This window comes from Sinohyriopsis cumingii, chromosome 14, assembly GCF_028554795.1.
Source record: "Sinohyriopsis cumingii isolate HCF-2022 chromosome 14, ASM2855479v2, whole genome shotgun sequence".
Taxonomy (NCBI): Eukaryota; Metazoa; Mollusca; class Bivalvia; order Unionida; family Unionidae; genus Sinohyriopsis; species Sinohyriopsis cumingii.
The window spans coordinates 14,796,433-14,815,544 of NC_142974.1; the positions used below are offsets into that span (position 1 = coordinate 14,796,433).

The following is a 19,112-nucleotide window of genomic DNA, read 5'->3' on the forward strand; positions in this document are numbered from 1 at the left end:
TAATGAACTTGTAATTAGCTTAGTCCATTTAGCGTTATTGACATTACTGAACATGTAAATAGCTTAGTCCATTTAGCATTATTTTCACCATTTCACTTGTAATTAACTTAGTCAATTCAGCGTTATATACACTACTTCACTTGTAATTATCTTAGTCCATTTTGACGTTATTTACGCTACTGAACTTGTAATTAGATTAGTCCATTCAGCGTATTTTCACTACTGAACTTGTAATTAGATTAGTCCATTCAGCGTATTTTCACTACTGAACTTGTAATTAGCTTAGTCCTTTTAACGGTCTTTACGCTAGTGCAGTTGTAATTGGCTTTCTCCATTCAGCGTTATTTACGCTACTACATTTGTAGTTGTCTTTCTGCATTTAGAGTCATTTACGCTACTGCACTTGTAATTAGCTTATCCCATTAGGCGTGGTTTACATTAATGCCCTTGTATTTAGCTTACTCTATTAAACGTTATTTACACTAGTGCACTTGAAATTAGCTTACTCCTTTTGTCGTTATTTACACGCGTTCCCTAGGTGTAAATTACTTAGGATTGGGATGATAGTTCCTACCATCTACGATAATCTTTATCCGACCACTCGTTAATAACTCTGAGAGAGGGGGAGGAAGTCATAACTCTTAAAATATGCTAAGAATTATGAAACTCCTCAAATGAAATAACACATTTTACACATTTCATATATTTTATTTTTCAGTATGCAAAACCAAATATTTCCATCGTAAATAACAAAGGTCATACCTTGCATCCATATGGTAACATGTCCCTATTTCAAAAGTAAAGTTCATGTGTTGTTTTTTAAAGTCCAAAAATAAACATGTCTATAGTTTACCAAAAAAAACCACGGTTCATGTTTTCTTCAGGATGGAACACATTTCATCACAGAAAACAAAGTTCATGTTTAACTTACATAATGCAGCAAATTCACATTCCAAACAACACAGTTGTTATTTCTTTTCTTTCATGGTACAGAATATTTAACTAAAATAACAAAACCCACTAGCTTTAAACGAACAAACATACAACAAATATTCAACATTTTGCCCTTTATGGTGACAAATATCAGATTGTTTTAATTTTCGTTTTCCAACAAATCCTAATTTTTAAGAAAATAAAACAGTTCATATTTTCTTCATGGTGTAACACATTCGAATTTTAAAAAGTTCTTATTATTTTCAAACTGCAAGAAGAATATATTTGCATTTCTGAACAAATTGTTAAAGTTTTCTTCATCGTTTGGCATTTTAGAAAACGAAGCTCATAAAATCTGCCCTTTACCTGTCACGCGCACACACAAGCGCAAGCTCTTACCATCGACGCGCCATTGGAGTGACTTAATATCTACCGGAAGAGTTTTTGTAGTCTTCTATTCATCTTCTTTAAATGTTCACAGATGACAACAGTCATGTATATTTGTCCATGTGTGTAAACGCTCACCTCTATCTTTTTTAATCCACGGATCTTACTGTATACGAATGTTGGTCGTTGTGTGTTCGTATTTGCCTACCATGTTTCCTTTCGTTACACGTAGATGTAGGTTTGCACGTAACTTTAGTTTAAATGGGGTGGTTGGTACGTTATAGTGGGCTATACGTTATCTGTGTTTTCTAAATGGATAGAGTGTCGAAGATGAGTTGGATTTGCTTACTCAAAACGCCATGATGAACAGCAAAGAAGCGGTGCTGAATAGTGCAGGTAGGGATGATATATATTTCATAACTGGGTCTTGGTCAGAGATAGATTACGTAATACCTATAAATATTTCTAACATTACGTTTTTCTTTGTCGTAAAATGACTGATCATTATATATATATATATATATATATATATATATATATATATATATATATGTGTGTGTGTGTGTGTGTGTGTGTGTGTGTATGTTTACTGAGATAGATGAAAGGTGTTGTAACTGGAATCAGTCATTGTATCAAGGGAAATTTGTGTTGAATTACACCAATATTATATTATAGTTATATTGAAATAATTCAAATATTATGCACCACAACTCTAATACATTCATCCGTGCTCCACCCCAAAAATAAACAAAACAAAACAAACAAAAATAATGGAAAAATCTATTTAGATGGTGCATGGTATATGCAATACATCATAGGAAGAAAGTAAGTATGTATATACCAACAGTGCAAAGGTGCCAATTACTGGCATTTAACTAACTTTTACGAAAACAAAATATATTCGGTTGACAAGATATCCAAACATGTTTGAGAGTCGTAGTTCGTCCTAGGCTGGCCGAGAAACAGCGCTGCCAATACTGCAAGAAAAGGGCTCGATATGCACAGGGGAGCCTACACCTTTGGTAGGTTGAAATTAACACTTCTCTACATGCTTAATCCCCTGTGTCTTTGATTTGTGAAATACAAAGCGCTTATGAGGCTGCTTATGGCTAATTAATGATGGCCGATTCACTCTCTATTTCGGTATAACTATATCTATGTCTGTATCTCTGTTTATTTTCGTATCTCAATATGTCTCTTACCCATTTTTATAGTTAAGTCTGTATCGTAATATCTATGACCTTATCTCTACGTGTCTGTCTGTATATATATATATATATATATATATATATATATATACGTATATGTCTCTGTATATTTATCTCTCGCTCTCTCTCTCTCTCTCTCTCTCTCTCTCTTTATGTATTTATCTCAATTTATTTCCGTATCTCTATATCTCCCTTATCCATTTGCATATTTAAGTCTGTATATTTCCATTTATGGCTGTATCTATATTTCTCTGATTATATATATATATATATATATATATATATATATATATATATATATATATATATATATCTTTTGATGTCAGTATATTTCTATGAGAAAGTAGCTTTTCTGGGAGCTTTATAACTGAAGAGGTCCGTCCACGTCTGTTTTTTCTGGATTCATTCTCTTTAAGTTATGACAATATTATTTCATCTCTCTCCCTCTCATGCAATATTCATTCCAGAATTTTATAATTATCCAGATTCCTGCAAGAAACACCTAGCAGTATATATATATATATATATATATATATATATATATATATATATATATATATATATATATATATTCTTTTTAGCCTCTGTCACATCTTCATCTTGCCTCTTTCTTCATACATTTCATCTCTTAGCCACCTACAATTTGGTACACTGGACTCTAAGATGATTTTTGTTCGTAAAGGACTCTGCCCGTTACCCTTTGCAAAGAGTGATTATAAAAATACATTTCAAGCGTAATCTTTGGATACACTCCAAATTAATCTCGTCGAGATCAAATTCTAGATACTAAATGTGTCTGAGGAGAAAGACAATTGGACTTGACAACGCCCGCAATGCAAAAGATAAAAAAGCTTGATTACGTTGAAGTTGCTTTTTTCTGCTTTTCAACGGGCTCAGAACACGTGGACACATATTTGCTTGGCAATTGAATATTAACAGTTCTCTAAATGGTTTATCCACTCTGTAATTTTATATTGAGAAATGCAAGGAACATAAATAATATTATAAGTTTAAATTGAGGACAAAATCATTACGATAACTATAGCAAATACGGTACAATAAAGTTAGTTGACTTCTGAATAGGAGTGATGGTGATTCGATACGTTTTTAAAAGTTAACATATGTTCATATCAACTGAAATAGTTGGCATAGCTGAGAATGTCCCGGCTCATAATAAACATAAATAAGATCGATGTTCTTATGGTGAAGAAGAATATGTAACCAGTATGGTACATACCATAGCAATGTTCAAATATGTAGCCATCATGGTACATTCCATAGCAATGTTATAATATGTAACCATCATGGTACATTCCATAGCACTGTTCAAATATGCAACCATCATGGTACATTCGATAGCAATATTCAAATATGTAACCATCATGGTACATTCCAAAGCACTGTTCATATATGTAGCCATCATCGTACATTCCATAGCAATGTTCAAATATGTAACCATCTTGGTACATTCCATAGCAATGTTCAAATATGTAACCATCATGGTACATTCCAAAGCACTGTTCATATATGTAGCCATCATCGTACATTCCATAGCAATGTTCAAATATGTAACCATCTTGGTATATTCCATAGCACTGTGCAAATATGTAAGCATCATGGTATATTTCGCAGCACTGTTCAAATATGTAACCATGATGGTACATTCCATAGCACTGTTCAGATATGTAACCATCATGGTTACTTTCCAAAGCAATGTTCAAATATGTACCCATCATGGTTACATTCCATAGCAATGTTCAAATATGTAACCATCATGGTACATTCCATAGCACTGTTCAAATATGTAGCCATCATGGTACATTCCATAGCAATGTTCAAATATGTAACCATCATGGTACATTCCATAGCACTGTTCAAATATGTAGCCATCATGGTACATTCCATAGCAATATTCAAATATGTAACCATCATGGTACATTCCATAGCACTGTCCAAATATGTAACCATCATGGTACCTTCCATAGCAATGTTCAAATATGTAACCATCATGGTACATTCCATAGCACTGTTCAAATTATGTTATAGGATTTTGAAAGTATGTATTGTTGTAGTATTCTTGCAACGGCAGCCGTAATTAATTGGAATTGGAAAGATCTATATAAATTCAAAAGAATCGCCGGTTATACCGTTATTAGTCAAAACTAGTTGACAATGGAAAAGTGGTTTCAGTAGGTGCTACAAATAGCAAAACGAAAATGGATGGCTCACTCAGGATTCAATGCTAACCGTATCGTAACTGGACTTTAAAGACAGCCGAATAGAAACTACTCTTCCTTCCGAGAAGTAATGAAAATTACAAATTATAAACAAATATATTTCTAACTAAGCATCATTCTGGCACGGATCATAGTCTATGGAACCACAACTTTTTCCAATCCTTACTGAGGATTAGCGCCTGAAAGAGAAGAGTTGGTTGGATATATGTGTTGAATCTTTATATTTCAAACACTGATTATACACGTGAAGACTTAATTGCATATTTATCAATCTTGCAGGAGAGGCGTTCTTTCGGAGATTCTGGCCTGAATTCTCGGAAGAGCTAACAAGAGGCGTGACTCGTACCTTTTCTCTGAAACTTTGATATAATTGTTCATTTTAAGGTACAATTTCAATGTCTTGGGAATACGTTCTTTATTAAGTTCGTCGTCAAGGTTTAAAATTATCAGGTGCCTTTCCTTTTCTTGCAGAACTTTAAGATATGCTTGTTCAAATTCGTACCGACACCAATCACTTTCCAGGAATTTGTTCGATAAAATTATTAGCGTGGTAAAGCTAGAATCTATTCCCTTTAATATGTTATCTGTAATGGGTATCCCAGGTATGAAATTGTCTTGTGTAAAAAGTCGGAAGCCATCATTTTCAAGTTTGGGTATGAGTACGTCCTGAACATATCTCTCATCGCAGCTACTGTAGGAAATAAAGATATCGAAAGGTAGATTAGTGGCAACCTTCCTGCGAAGACACTGGAAACATCCATAGTTTGCGATCAATAAAACTTTAATAGGCTCTCGAAATAAATATACCGTAAACACGAAAACAACAAAAACGCTAAGTACGCCAAAACTGACTGCAAGAACTACAGCTAAGCTGATACCATCGCAAATAAACTCAGAATCTAAGGCATCCGTGATTGGCTTGCCTTTTGGATGTCCTGATTCGCAAAGGACTTGGTCTAGATCTGGGATCTTGGCTTTATTCGTCTGAAGCCAGGCTTTCATCCAATGGGTATGACAATCACATTGAAAAGGGTTCCCATGTAAATACAAAGAGGAAAGATTTTCTAGATTTATATTTTGAATTCCTTCAGGAAGTGTCATGAGTGAATTGTTATACATCTGAATGGTGCCCAAGCTTTCGAAATAAGGAAGAAAGTCGTCGTGTATTGTTGAAATTGAAGAGGAAGAAACGTCTAAAATTGTGACGTTCTGAAAATATGCTCTATCGGAAAGCTCTTTAATGTTTATACTATGTACGGATAAATTGATGTACCTTCCCTCTGGAAGGACATACGGAAGTGTGTCTAGCGTGTCACTGTTACAGACTACTGTTATCAAATCAAGAGCAATTGTCCATATGCATTTACACTGGGGTGGACACTGCTTCTCAACCGAACAATTAAAGTCATTAATCGGAACGTCAATAATTGGTGTTTCTGTTGTCCCTTGTGGGCTATCACATCGAATATTGTAGACTGGATTTAAACTGTCCATAAATTTGAAGACATTCATGTAAACTGTGAAAGGAAATAATAAACAGTCACATACTAGATGGTTAGACAGTATATTGATTCCACCGATTCCAGTATTATAAAGATCCCAAATGTGTTCTACTTTGCCCAAACGAAAAAGATAGTTCGCGTCGATTGTTGTAATGTTATTCCTTTGCATATCAACATGGAACGAATTGCGTGATTTGAAGTCTGAGACTCTTATTCCTTTATGGTTGGTAAAATTTGATATATCATTTCTTGAAACGTTCACTGTGTAGTTGGAAAGCATCGGCACCCATACAAGACCAATATCGAGGTGTGTCAGCTGATTGAATGAAAACTGCATATAATGCAAGGACTTTAGCTTTGAATTTATTGCATTGGCTTCTATTTCTTGAAGACCATTATTATCTAAGTAGATTTCTTGGAGACTTGTCAAATTATCAAGGGTTCCATTGCGCAATACTGATACATTATTATAGCTCATCACAAGAATTTGAAGCGCGCTTCTGAGTGAATTCAGTGTGTAGTTATCAATCTCAGTTATAGCATTGTGGGACAAATCCAGATATTGTACCCTGTGTAAATAAAGAATAGATGGTGGGATTCTTGTAAGACTGCTATTGGTTACATAGACATTGATGGCATGTTTATTTTTCTCAAAACAGTCCTTGATCTCGTCTTCGTTTGGTTGATTGCAGCTCAGGTACAGACGATGCTTTACCCTGGTACAGTTGCAGCTTGTGCAAAAGCAGACGTTTAAAGTAAGCATAAATAGAATAATGCTGCTTTGAAAATTCATGAGAGACATATTAGCTATTTTACAGAAATAAGCCACCTTTTATAACGAGGGTTTTTACATCAGCATTCATATATTGCATTAGTATTGTATCTCACAAAAACATGTCTTTAACGGCTGTACAATCTGCATTTGCTATTTGAGGTACAATGATTATTTATGGAGTTACACTGGCTCTAGCATGCAACCCACTGAACTGATACATACTATTTAGAAATGTGAAATCGTAAACTGTTACAATAGTCGCACTTAATCTATTCTCCACGATAAAGTACAGTCTGACAAGGTGAATCTTGAAATGCAAGAGATATTTCCATGGAGCAATGAACACTTCATCAAAATGTTAGAACTATTTGGTTCGTTGAATAAGATGTTCGAATATTTCCTCATGCATATATGGTTTCATTTCTTCTTTTCATCGTGTTCGCTATACAAGGTTAACAGGATATAACTCGTCATTTCGAACCGGCAAGGAAGACGTCGCTATCAGCATTCTTTGAGTAGACGAATCTAAAAGTTTGAAAAAATTTCAACTTATTCACACATTTTTAATAGCAAATGTCCAATCTGCTCAAAATGCCTTAAAATGTAGGTAACATGTCACGAATAAAAAAGAAAACAGAAAAAGTATAAGAAGACAAAGGACTTGACATGATGAGAAACAACACTTTTTTGTATTTACAATGTGGATATAAGTCCATCGTTACCCATGGTTTCAGTGCGAAAGCGACCTTTAGCCCTTGTATGTCCAGCTTACATTTCTTCAAATCATATGCATGCAACTGATATTAAAGTAATCTTTATGGACCTTCTTACGGGTGATGGTAGGTCCCCCCATCCCAGTCAAGCTGGTCTTATGTTGCGTTAAAAGCCTAATACATTAATGGAACATATAAAACACGATACAAACAATTAACCCTTTGTATATGTCATTGCAGGGTAGGAACTCCATCCGGGAGTTATAATCCCGCAAATAGATAATGGAAGACTATTATTCAACGAAAAAAGGTTGTTATAGTCAAACTGAACTATATGGTTTCATTTCTTCATGATATATACATATATATGTGTGTGTGTGTAAGTGTGTGTGTTTTGGAATTTTAACTTAGTATTAACAATTTTTCATTCAGATGGCTACGATGTCTGCAGTGTGGCAGTTTATAGCGATGTATACCAGTGGGGCATCATTGCCGCAGACATAAATGTCCCACCCAGTTACATTATCCTGACACGAGGCCGACCAGTCCTAACACTTACCTCTTAATACTGAACTCCAAGCACAGTAGCTCCTAGTACATATATCAGTTAGTCTTTGGTATGACTCGGACGGCGGACGCTCTAACCACGGGGCGGTCTATGTATATAATGAAATATAACGCATAATCACGTATTTTATGGTAGATTGAAAAGCACCGAAATAGATCCAAAGTTTTGGACAATAGGGATACACAATAAAGTATATTAAATTAAACACCATGAATCACGGAGTCACTGTATATATATATATATATATATATATATATATATATATATATATATATATATATATATATATATATGTGTGTGTGTGTGTGTGTGTGTAAAGAATGCAAATCATGTGGCTCCAGCAAGGGATTAAGCGTGTCATGGATTGATTAAGATAAATGCAATAAACTGACAACGAACAATGGGAATAAAGCTAAGAGATTTAATTCCTGTTGAAACAGCCATGTATAGTTTCCCAAACATAACCGTTTATCTTTTCTTTTGTGGTTAATCTTGTATTTTTTATAAGTATTTAGGGATATATATGTCGCTGCAATATCTGCAGTGGGGTAGTAATAATGATGTTTGGCACTGGGGCATCATGTCTCTCGCTGCAATGTCTGCAGTTGGGTAGCTATAATGATGTCTGGCACTGGGCCATCATGTCGCAGACATGGAGCATAATGACCCACCCAGTCGCATTATCCTGACACCAGGCCGACCAGTCCTAACACTAACCTCTTAATGCTGACTACCAATCATGGCATCTGCAAGCACCAAAAGTCTTTAACATGACTCTTCCGGGGTTCGAAGCCACACCATCATGCAATCGAAGCTGACCCTCTAACCATGCAACCGGAGCGGTCGCAAACGGAAGCTAATTTATTATATTGTAGCAGTAACCTTAATCATACAGCTACTTATTCGCGTGACACAGTTCATTATGACATTGCCAGTCCCGTGTTACATATTTTAATTATGACATTTTCAGTCCCGTGTTACATATTTGTCCTTTAAGGTTTGTGTTTGTATGAACGTAAACAGAATGCTAATAGTAAAATGGGCATTGATTCCGTAAACGTTGGTCTTCATTTCTGATAATTAATATGTGCTGCTGCGAATAGATCTCGCTGCAAACTGATATCGGTAACATGAAGGCTAAACCCTGTTCTTCCAAACTAGATCTTCTCTTTGCAGATATATCCATTTTATGAAAATACACCTACCACACCCTGCTTGTTATATAACATTTAGCAACATTTTATGTTATCGTTAAACATAATCCTATTCAATATTTGCTTGGGAAGTTAAAGAAAAATGGACACTACTAGAACAAATAAAGTTTAGCTAATTTCGTGAATTACAACCATGTTCAGGTAGGTGTGTGTGTGTGTGTGTGTGTGTGTGTGTGTGTGTGTGTAAATCTCATATGTGTGCAAAACAAATAACTAAATATAAAGTCTGATAAAAACCCAGTGTAAATGAAAATGTTTCATTATAAGCTGGTAAAATAATTTAATCAATACATAATCGCTTAAATGTATTTATAATAGTGTGAGATATAAAATATACTATATATTTAGAATATGGTGTTAGTGGTTATAATGCCCAATTTTATTACATAAAAGCTTTAAGACATATTCGATATTCTATTCAATGAAAATTAAATCCATACTGAATGGACTTTCGTTCGGACGGAGTAAAACTAGATTATAAATATAATAGTTTAACAGTAAATGAGGCAGCAAAGTCAAATAGTCACCTTTTGGTTGACACTATTGTGTGAAACTCGATTGAGTCAAGCCTTACATGGAATAGGTATAACAACAATATCAGACTGATTGCAGAAATAATGCAATGTACGCTTCTTAGTTGGGACATGTGCTTTTGACTTGTGAAAATGCAACAAATCTGCATAGTTTCAGCGGACTTAGCATTGCATAGATTAACGAAACTAGTTAGAATCTAATACCAGGTAAAAATATGACGCATATATTTATTCTGATTGAACATATGCAGGCTCCATGTATGTATGTATGTATGTATGTATGTATGTAGCAAATTGATTCGGTTTTCTGAAAATTGGAATATGCCTAGATGGCTGACGGTATCGACCAAAGTCCAAATGGAAAATCTCCATTTTTGTCGTATTTCTAAGTATTTGTTTTATGCAATAATAATACACCAACGAATAGCTACACACAAAATGGTCGTTACAATCAGGCGTTCAAGGCAAAAAGAGGTCACTGCAATCGCCGGATCGGCAGTAACTTTCAAATCGGATCAAATTGAGGTTTTTGCAGTACACACATTTCTCATGTAGAGTATCTTTTGATCAGCTTTTATCTTGAGATATCGTGTAGGAAACATACTAGTAACGTGATTAAGAAGGTGCATAATTGCAGTATGTTTAAATATTTGCAGACAGTGAGGCTGTTTAATTTCTTCTGTCGTGAATGCTGTAATTATGGTATTTTAGGCTAACTAATCTGTATCTCCTATGCAGTGTAATAAATATGGACACCCGCATCTTAACATATATTGTTCACATTTCCGTTGCTGGAATAATTCCGCTCATTAGCCGACGTATCCCTGTATAGATGTACATAATATTAAAACCCAAATATATCTTTTTAAGGGGCTATAGGGTTATATTATCATTTAGTCAGATTAGTAATTTTACGATGATAAGATATTAAATATGTTTCAATTCAAATTTCGGACTATACTCCGTACAAGGACATTTTGTATATTGTAAGTCTCATTGCTGCATAGATCTAAGGTGAAGGTAGATCTGTTTCCTGTTAGAGTCAATGTTTATTACTATAAAGAACACTTAACAATTCCTGAAGTTGATTCCAGGTCCCTTTAAAAGTCATTAGGCACGTGTACAGAATAACACCTGGGACATCGTCAGTTGTGTAGTATATTCGACCTAAAATTAATATGCAAACACATATCTGAAATGGAACATGCATTCATGTAAACCGTGTCATGAGGGAAAGGCAGATACGGACTAGATCGGCGAATCGCTCAAGTTCATGTCACCAGCTTGTCTGAATTCAAATGATCAAGTTTAAGCTATAGAGTGGAGACAAACCTCGCTTTACTTAACTGTATTTGGTCTGATCTAATGATATATATATATATATATATATATATATATATATATATATATATATATATATATATATATATATATATTCTTAACAATTATAAATCGTAATATAAGTGTATGTGAAGGTAGAGGAGTAATGGTGTGATGAAGGGATAGAGTGATGGATATATCAAAGGACTGGCAGATGGATTGATGGATTGGAGAAAAGTAATGGGATGAACTTAACAGGTCAAAAATGATTAAATTTCACATCTTCGTTTAACCCTGCATTTTTTCATTCGGAAAATTCTTGGAGAGAAAGGATTGTGTTTCAGAATGACTAGGAATGTTTGCTGATTTCCTTGTCGTTGCGGCTGATTGAGACGCGGAACGAAACAGGAGGAAGTGAAACATAAGGTGTTAGCAGGAGGAAGCGATGAATAGGAAAACGATTAACGGAGCAGAGCTGTTCTATAATGCTATGATTTTGAATCAGATCGATATTGTGCTCCGCTAATCTTTACTACACATTTGCGTACATGCTTACCTTGTTCGCTACAAGGGATTAAAATTGATATCTACCGAGAGCCACGCAGATAAGAAAAAAGATTTTCTACAATGAATGTACATCGTTGTCCGTGCATCTGCTAGTCAAAGCTGAGTTTATTCAACCTATGCAATTCTCTCATCGATGTATACAGGCAGGCGATCTTGACATTGTATTTGTTTCACTGTTGACTGTTGAGGAAAAAATGTTCATGACTGAAGCTTTGGTACTGTGGTTTTGCATACAAAATGGTTGTGTATCTAGTACTGACCCTTGTGGAATATGTACGGTGTATTTCTGCGATTGCGTTTTAAGGTTTATTTTGGAGGCTTACTTGGCAGAGTTGTGGAAAGAGATAACAGTGGCTCTCATCTCACTCTCCATAAGATTAGGTTGTTGTGGGATTTTAACGCCATTTTTCAGTACACGATATGTTGGTTATACATAGCGTCGAGTATTAACGGTGGAGGAAGAACCCGGGAAAACCTCGGAAAGAACCACCGACCCACTACTGGCAAGCTGTCTCACATTGGCTAAATCCGAGAATCGCACCGGCGCAGACAGAGGTGAGATGGCAATGATCCGTAACGGAGAGTGCTTAGACCACTTGGCCACTTGGGGTCCCGAAAGAGCTTAGGTGGGTGGATGTTCACGGAATAAATCATCTTACAGATCAGAATAGGCTCAGTCACGCATCAGGATGGAATGACCTTTACGAATTCTGCATAAGTGTTACGTCATAGCTCTGAAGATTGCATAATAATAATAATAACAATAAACTATCTTTAACGAGGATAACACATTTGGTCATGACTGACCCATCTGCCATGTGGTCCTCAGTTTTTGTAATAAAATAATAAAAATAGAAGTTCATACACATAACCATATATCGTCGCACACTCATTTGTACATAATTGACATGAATGACTATGTGTGACTATACTGGGAAACATACAAATATATATCAATTATGGATATGATTTTAAAATTATGTCCGCCTTTTTAAAATTTATCTTAATTAAATATCGGTGATATATAGATAATAGCTAAATTGCGTTGCCATGTTTATCTCATCGCTCACAAGAGATAATAATAATTTGGTTTCAATATTTCATTATTTTTAATTATTCTCCTTTCAAATCATCAACGTTAATAGCCCAATAAATTTCCGAAAACAAAGTGAAATACAAAGTATCTATACTCTGGGTACATGCAGCGATAGTGGGTCATGATGCCGATGCGAATCAATGAATCGGTAAACCTCATCTTAATTGGTAGAATCTGCGAATGTGTGGACTGAAAAACATTTGTACTTGACTATTAAACAAAGATACCTTCAGTTGGAGTATTCCTTCCATTTCAAGGACATGTGGTGTGAATAGCACCAGTATAATTATATTATAACCTTTAGATGACTTAGTAAATCCATTGCTAGCTGAAGCAAATCTGTTGTATCTCCTACATGAATGTGTTCCTCTTTTGCAAACGACAATTCCAGTGTTTTGTTTCTTTTATCGAGAGAGCCTTATACAAATCACTGAAATATTATATTACGTATGCTGGACACAAAGTAACGAAAACCAATTAGACCCATACAACATAGACTGAGGAACTCATTCGCATTAGTGATTCTAATGTAAGTGTAAAATCCTTTGTATGAAGGGTTCTAAGTATGGGTAATTGTACAACTCACCGTATATTAAAGGAGACATACTGTCTAACGTACAGAATACTGTGTATTAAGTGATTTATGCATGAACATGAGTTCATATTAATGCGTGAATTCAATTATGTTGAGATATTAGCGTTTATGGACTATAATTCAATGATAATTCTGGCTTTCATGACTTATGTGCGAGTAATTGGTCATTTCTCCTGAAATTCATTGAATTAAGGGAAATTGACAATGACCTTGATCTGAGTAACTTACAGCTTTCTGGGTATTCAATGACCTTGGTTGGATAACTATGCACCATTGAGGACTCATTGACCTGGATATGTCTATACTGTGTAATGTCCGTAGAAAAAAATTTAAAAGCATTTTATATTGTTCCAATGCACACGTTGCGATAATGTATCCCGTAGTTAAAATGTACACTAACGGCCTTAAGAGGAGATCTGAGATAAATAAGGATAAAGAGAAATGAGCAAAATCACAAGGTATTCAAACATTAGTAATACTGAAAATCAAGCGTTTTTTCTTTACGCCACTGCCGTTTATAAGGGCTTACTCCATTAAGCATTATTTGCTCTATTGCATTTGTAATCGGCTTTATTTTTATTTAGTTTTATTCACATTACTGCTTATGTAATTATCGTACTCCATTAAGCGCGATTTACACAAATGCACACTTGTAATTAGCTTACTCCATTTAACGTGATTAGCACTACTGCAACTGTAACTGGCTTTATCCATTCAGCGTTATTTACGCTAATGAACATGTAATTAGCTTATTCTATTTAGCGTTATTTACACTACTTCACTTGTAATTAACTTAGTCCATTCGGCGTTATTTACACTACTTCACTTGTAATTAATTTAGTCCATTCAGCGTTGTTTACGCTACTGAATTTGTAATTAGCTTAGCCCATTTAGCGTTATTTACACCACTTCACTTGTAATTAACTTAGTCCATTCAGCGTTATTTACACTACTTCACTTGTAATTAGCTTAATCCATTCGGCGTTATTTACGCTACTGAACTTGTAATTAGCTTAGTCCATTCAGATTATTTACACTACTTGAATTGCAATCAACTTAGTCGAGTTTGAGTTATTTACACTACTTCACTAGTAAGTTCGTCCATTCTTCATTTGTAATTAGCTTAGTCCATTTAGCGTTATTTACACTACCTCAGTCGTAATTAACTTATTCCACTTATCGGTTTTTACGCTATTGCAATTGTAATTGGCTTTCTCCATTCAGCGTTATTTACGCTACTACACTTGTAGTTATCTTTCTCCATTTAGAGTCAATTACGCTACTGCACTTGTAATTAGCTTATCCCATTAGGCGTGGTTTCCATTAATGCGCTTGTATTTAGCTTACTCTATTAAACGTTATTTACACTAGTGTAGTTGAAATTAGCTTACTCCTTTTGGCGTTATTTACACGTGTCAGAATAATATCTCCCCCCCCCGGTGGCCTAGGTGGTTAGAGCGTCCGCCTCGGATATGGCAAACCGTCGGTTCCAGCCAAGGCCGAGTTATGCGCATAAAAAATGGTACTAGAGAGGTCTCCCTAGGCTTTCAGCATTAAGATGGAAACTGGGACTAACTTAATTCCTATCAATAAAAATGAATCATTTTATAATTTAATGTGACAGACAACAACTTCAAGTATTTGCTTGCATTCACTAACAATCCCCCACAGAGACATGATGTATTTTAATAATAGACAACGTTTCATTTTCGGTAATTTTGATATTGTACCTGACTAAAAACTGAAGTATCCGAAGGTTCTCATGTGATTGTTTTTATGCATCATATAAACAAGTCTTCAGTGTGATGATATACCATTTGTCTTGAATGAACTGATAAATAGTCAGAATGTTGATTAAAAAAAATTATAACTTTATTTAAACACATTTTTTAAAGACTGTTTTACATTATTCAGGTGTTTATGTCTATTATATCGTGGTAGAGCAACTTGAAACCATCGAAACCGTACATCCCCAAGATAGTACTCTTTCTGCTTCCAAAATAATAGGCCTTACGAAATTAATACAATGTGTCTACATGCATGCACCGCTCCGGTGGCCTAGCAATATGAGCGTCCGTCTCGGATGCAGGAGGTCGTGGGTTCTATACCCCGACTGAGACATACCAAAGACTTATAAAAATGGCGCTTGGCACTCGGAATTAAGAGGTTAGAGTTAGGACTGGTTGGCCTGGTGTCGGGATAATGTGACTGGGTGGGACATCATGCTACATGTCTGCAGCATGATGCCCCAGTGCTAGACATCACTATATTAAATGGTCACACTGCAAACATCGTAGCGATATGGCTGAAAAATTGTTAAAGCTACGTTAAAAATCAAAATCACACACAAATGTATGCAACAGATACTTCTTATAGTCAACACCGCCAGTTGCTGAAATCTCTACTAATGCGAATGATAGTATGCAGATCAGAGTCAAAGTTGAAATTAGCCATGTTAGATGCCTGTATTGATATTGGTTACTAAATATATCGGAAAACTTACCATCATTCTCCAAACATTTCACAATTGTACTAGACAGAATCTCATGCCGCTGTAAACACGGCTAATATGAGTTGAGCATTTGAGTCGTGTCATGCTGATAAATCGATACGTGGATACTTACAAAATGTCCATACATCCATTCACAAAGGAAGCGTCCTGAATTATCGGGTGATTTCTCTCCTACACATTGTACTTCTTCCAGGGAAAGCTTTGTATCTATCAACACGCCACGTATTGTTGAGGCAAACAGCAACAGATTAATGACGCACAGTTTACCTTGCCCTAGTAACATTTCTAATGCAAATTTGTGCTTCCGGGTCTTTTCAGAAGGGCACAAATGACTTCAGTTTAAATATGTATCACTCGCTCACGGGGTTCATTTCAACCAAATTAAAGTATAAATATAAAATAGCTGAGAAGAATGTAGAATTATCATTCCGATGTTCGCATAGATGTCTTGAAGTTGATTCATTTGAATTTAGTAAACCGAGTCATTGAATCTATTTATTTTTATGTCCACCTTTACTTTTCGTGGGTAGGAAAATACGTAGATTAGTATCCAGACAGATATATACTTTATGTAAGTAATATAATTGTTTTCAAGGAGGTTGTGAAAGCTCGTGTCTGCTTACAAGATGCGCTTGCTTTGATTAATCGCTTAAATGTCATACATATGAACACCAACAAAACCATGGTTATATAGCGCCGACTGCACCAGCAACATGACTGGCACAAAATGCACATATATTAATGATAAAGCCGAAAATAGTGTACTCTTTAAAATACAAGGTCACTTTTTTTAAAATATAAACCTGACCCTTGAAAAGTCATAGATTTTAATGTCATGCATATCCTCATCATACGCATCCCATCTCATGTTGTTTCTATAGCTCGTTCCTTACGTCGTGCAGAAAGGTGCTTTGGGCCTTTTCTGTATTGGTTCACGTGAATCTTTAGCGCATTGTCTGTAACAATAATCATTTCTTGGCATACACAGTGGAAAATAGCTCACAGCAACTAGCATTAGGTGTTGTATTAATATAATTATGCCGTACTAGTCTTTTGAGAGTCAACATGGAGCCTTAATGTTGAAACTGCATTTTGTCTACTTCCAATTACAAACAAAGGAATAAGTGAAACTGCACTTCATTTTGGCATGGCCCCGAGTGGCCGAGTGGTCTAAAGCGCTCTCCGTTACGAATCACTGCAATCTCACCTCTGTCTGCGTGGGTTCGAGTCATGGATTCGGCCAATGTGGTATGAAAGAAAGCTTGCCAGTAGCTTCTCGTGGGTCGGTGGTTCTTCCCGGAGTTTTCCCGGGTTCTTCCTCCACCATTAATACTGGCCGCCATGCATAGCCTATCGTGTGCTGAAAAATTGCGTCAAACCCCACAACAACAACAGAAACATCATTTTGGCATTGCCACTAAATCAACACTTTTAATGTTGCTTCTCTGACGTCTGTACCGAAATCAGTGTGCGTGACACAACTGAACGAAGCATACCTGGTTATGTATTGAAATATGATTCAAATCCATTCGTAACGTACACATGTATTTCAAACGTACTAATACAGCCATGGCATTCAATGGTATTCACGCGTAAAAGACTGTGACTGATCATATTGTCGCATAGGCACCTTGATAGACGTGCTTGCATTATTGAATATTGTTTGTAAAACAGCTCGTTGTCGGCTATCGTTTGCTTCACCACACAAATACACATTAACAAAGTATCAGATATCTTCTCGTTTGAGCAAGATAATTAGGTAATCATATCATATTATGATTTTGGATGTACCAATGAACCTTCAGTGTGTTTCTTGGTCAGTTTAATTATATGTACGTATTAATGTATTAGTCAAAAAATTATAGTATTCTGTGACTTGATACCAAGTAACAGACCGAATGGACACAATTATATTTAGTAGCATCAACACCATAGACCTGGACCACTAGGACACTTGGGGCCCCCAATAAACTAGGTATCATTCAGTAAGTGTTTACGATGTTACATACCTGCAATAACAACGTGCTCTTCAAAATAACGTGCTTGGTAAAAGAGACTTGAATTTATAGTAAAATTTCAAATAATGATCTATTCTCGTTTTGCATTAATGTGATCCAACCAAAGACTGTTGGCAAAGCTCCTCTTCACGAGCCACTACATGACATCAACACTTTTAGCGTTGCATTTCATTTGGATTTCCACTACAGTCTGTTCAGAAATTGAATCATTATGACTTGTGTCTCCAATTCTTTGATTATTTGGTATTTAATTCGCAACATAATCAACTGCTTATATATATATATATATATATATATATATATATATATATATATATATATATATATATATATATATATATATATATATATATATTCCTTTTTTATATTCTAGGGGAATAATATTTGTTGATATTTGCATAGCTTGTTGCTTCTCACTATTTTCTCTCTGTTAGTTATTTGAAGACTATAGGGTAGTAATATATGGAACATACAGACAAATAAATATTTGATATTTATTTTGTGTTCATAGCCAAAGTTTCAAACATCGATTATTAATGTGCATTGGGTGGAAGTCAGCAGCATCGCATGTTCCATGTTTGTACTGTACCCGTAATCTGAGAGCATGTATCCCTTATAATGGGCATTAACGGTCCGTACAGTTTCAATTTACCTACCATGGAAGTATACAATTTCAGTGTTCGTTGCCAACATTACCGACAGTGAATGAGATACGCAAACAGTAAATTTACTTTAAATTAGCCGGGCTTTAAGAAACTCATTTTTGTACAAGAGAACATATTTTGTTCACATTTGCACACTATGTTCCCATGTGTCAGTTCTACTAATAGACAATTATTATTATTATTATTATTATTATTATTGAATTATTTTCAGGTTTATCATCAGTCAAACTTGTATGCCGAGTCTTTGATGGGGTAATTACCATGTATTA

General features: G+C 35.2%; 1 protein-coding gene across 4 annotated transcripts; it reads right to left on the reverse strand.

The window, feature by feature from the left end:
- Window positions 1–2,086: 2,086 nt before the first annotated feature.
- LOC149783295 (protein toll-like) lies at window positions 2,087–17,567 on the reverse strand. 4 transcript variants are annotated; one of them, XM_089931528.1, is made up of 3 exons: window positions 16,273–17,567; window positions 8,315–8,411; window positions 2,087–7,567 (listed from the first exon to the last, which is right to left on the reverse strand). In XM_089931528.1, exon 3 carries the CDS (start codon window positions 7,067–7,069, stop codon window positions 5,033–5,035), a length of 2,037 nt encoding a protein of 678 aa, XP_089787654.1. In that variant the 5' UTR covers window positions 7,070–7,567; window positions 8,315–8,411; window positions 16,273–17,567; the 3' UTR covers window positions 2,087–5,032. The 4 variants fall into 4 exon arrangements, with proteins under 4 accessions (XP_089787654.1, XP_089787655.1, XP_089787656.1 ...); XM_089931529.1 differs by having other exon boundaries at window positions 16,152–16,277; XM_089931531.1 differs by having other exon boundaries at window positions 7,080–7,567; window positions 16,152–16,277.
- Window positions 17,568–19,112: the final 1,545 nt, after the last annotated feature.

Coding starts and splice junctions, on each gene's coding strand:
- LOC149783295 (XM_089931530.1), bottom strand. CDS start 7,069: ATGTCTCTCATGAATTTTCAAAGCAGCATTATTCTATTTATGCTTACT.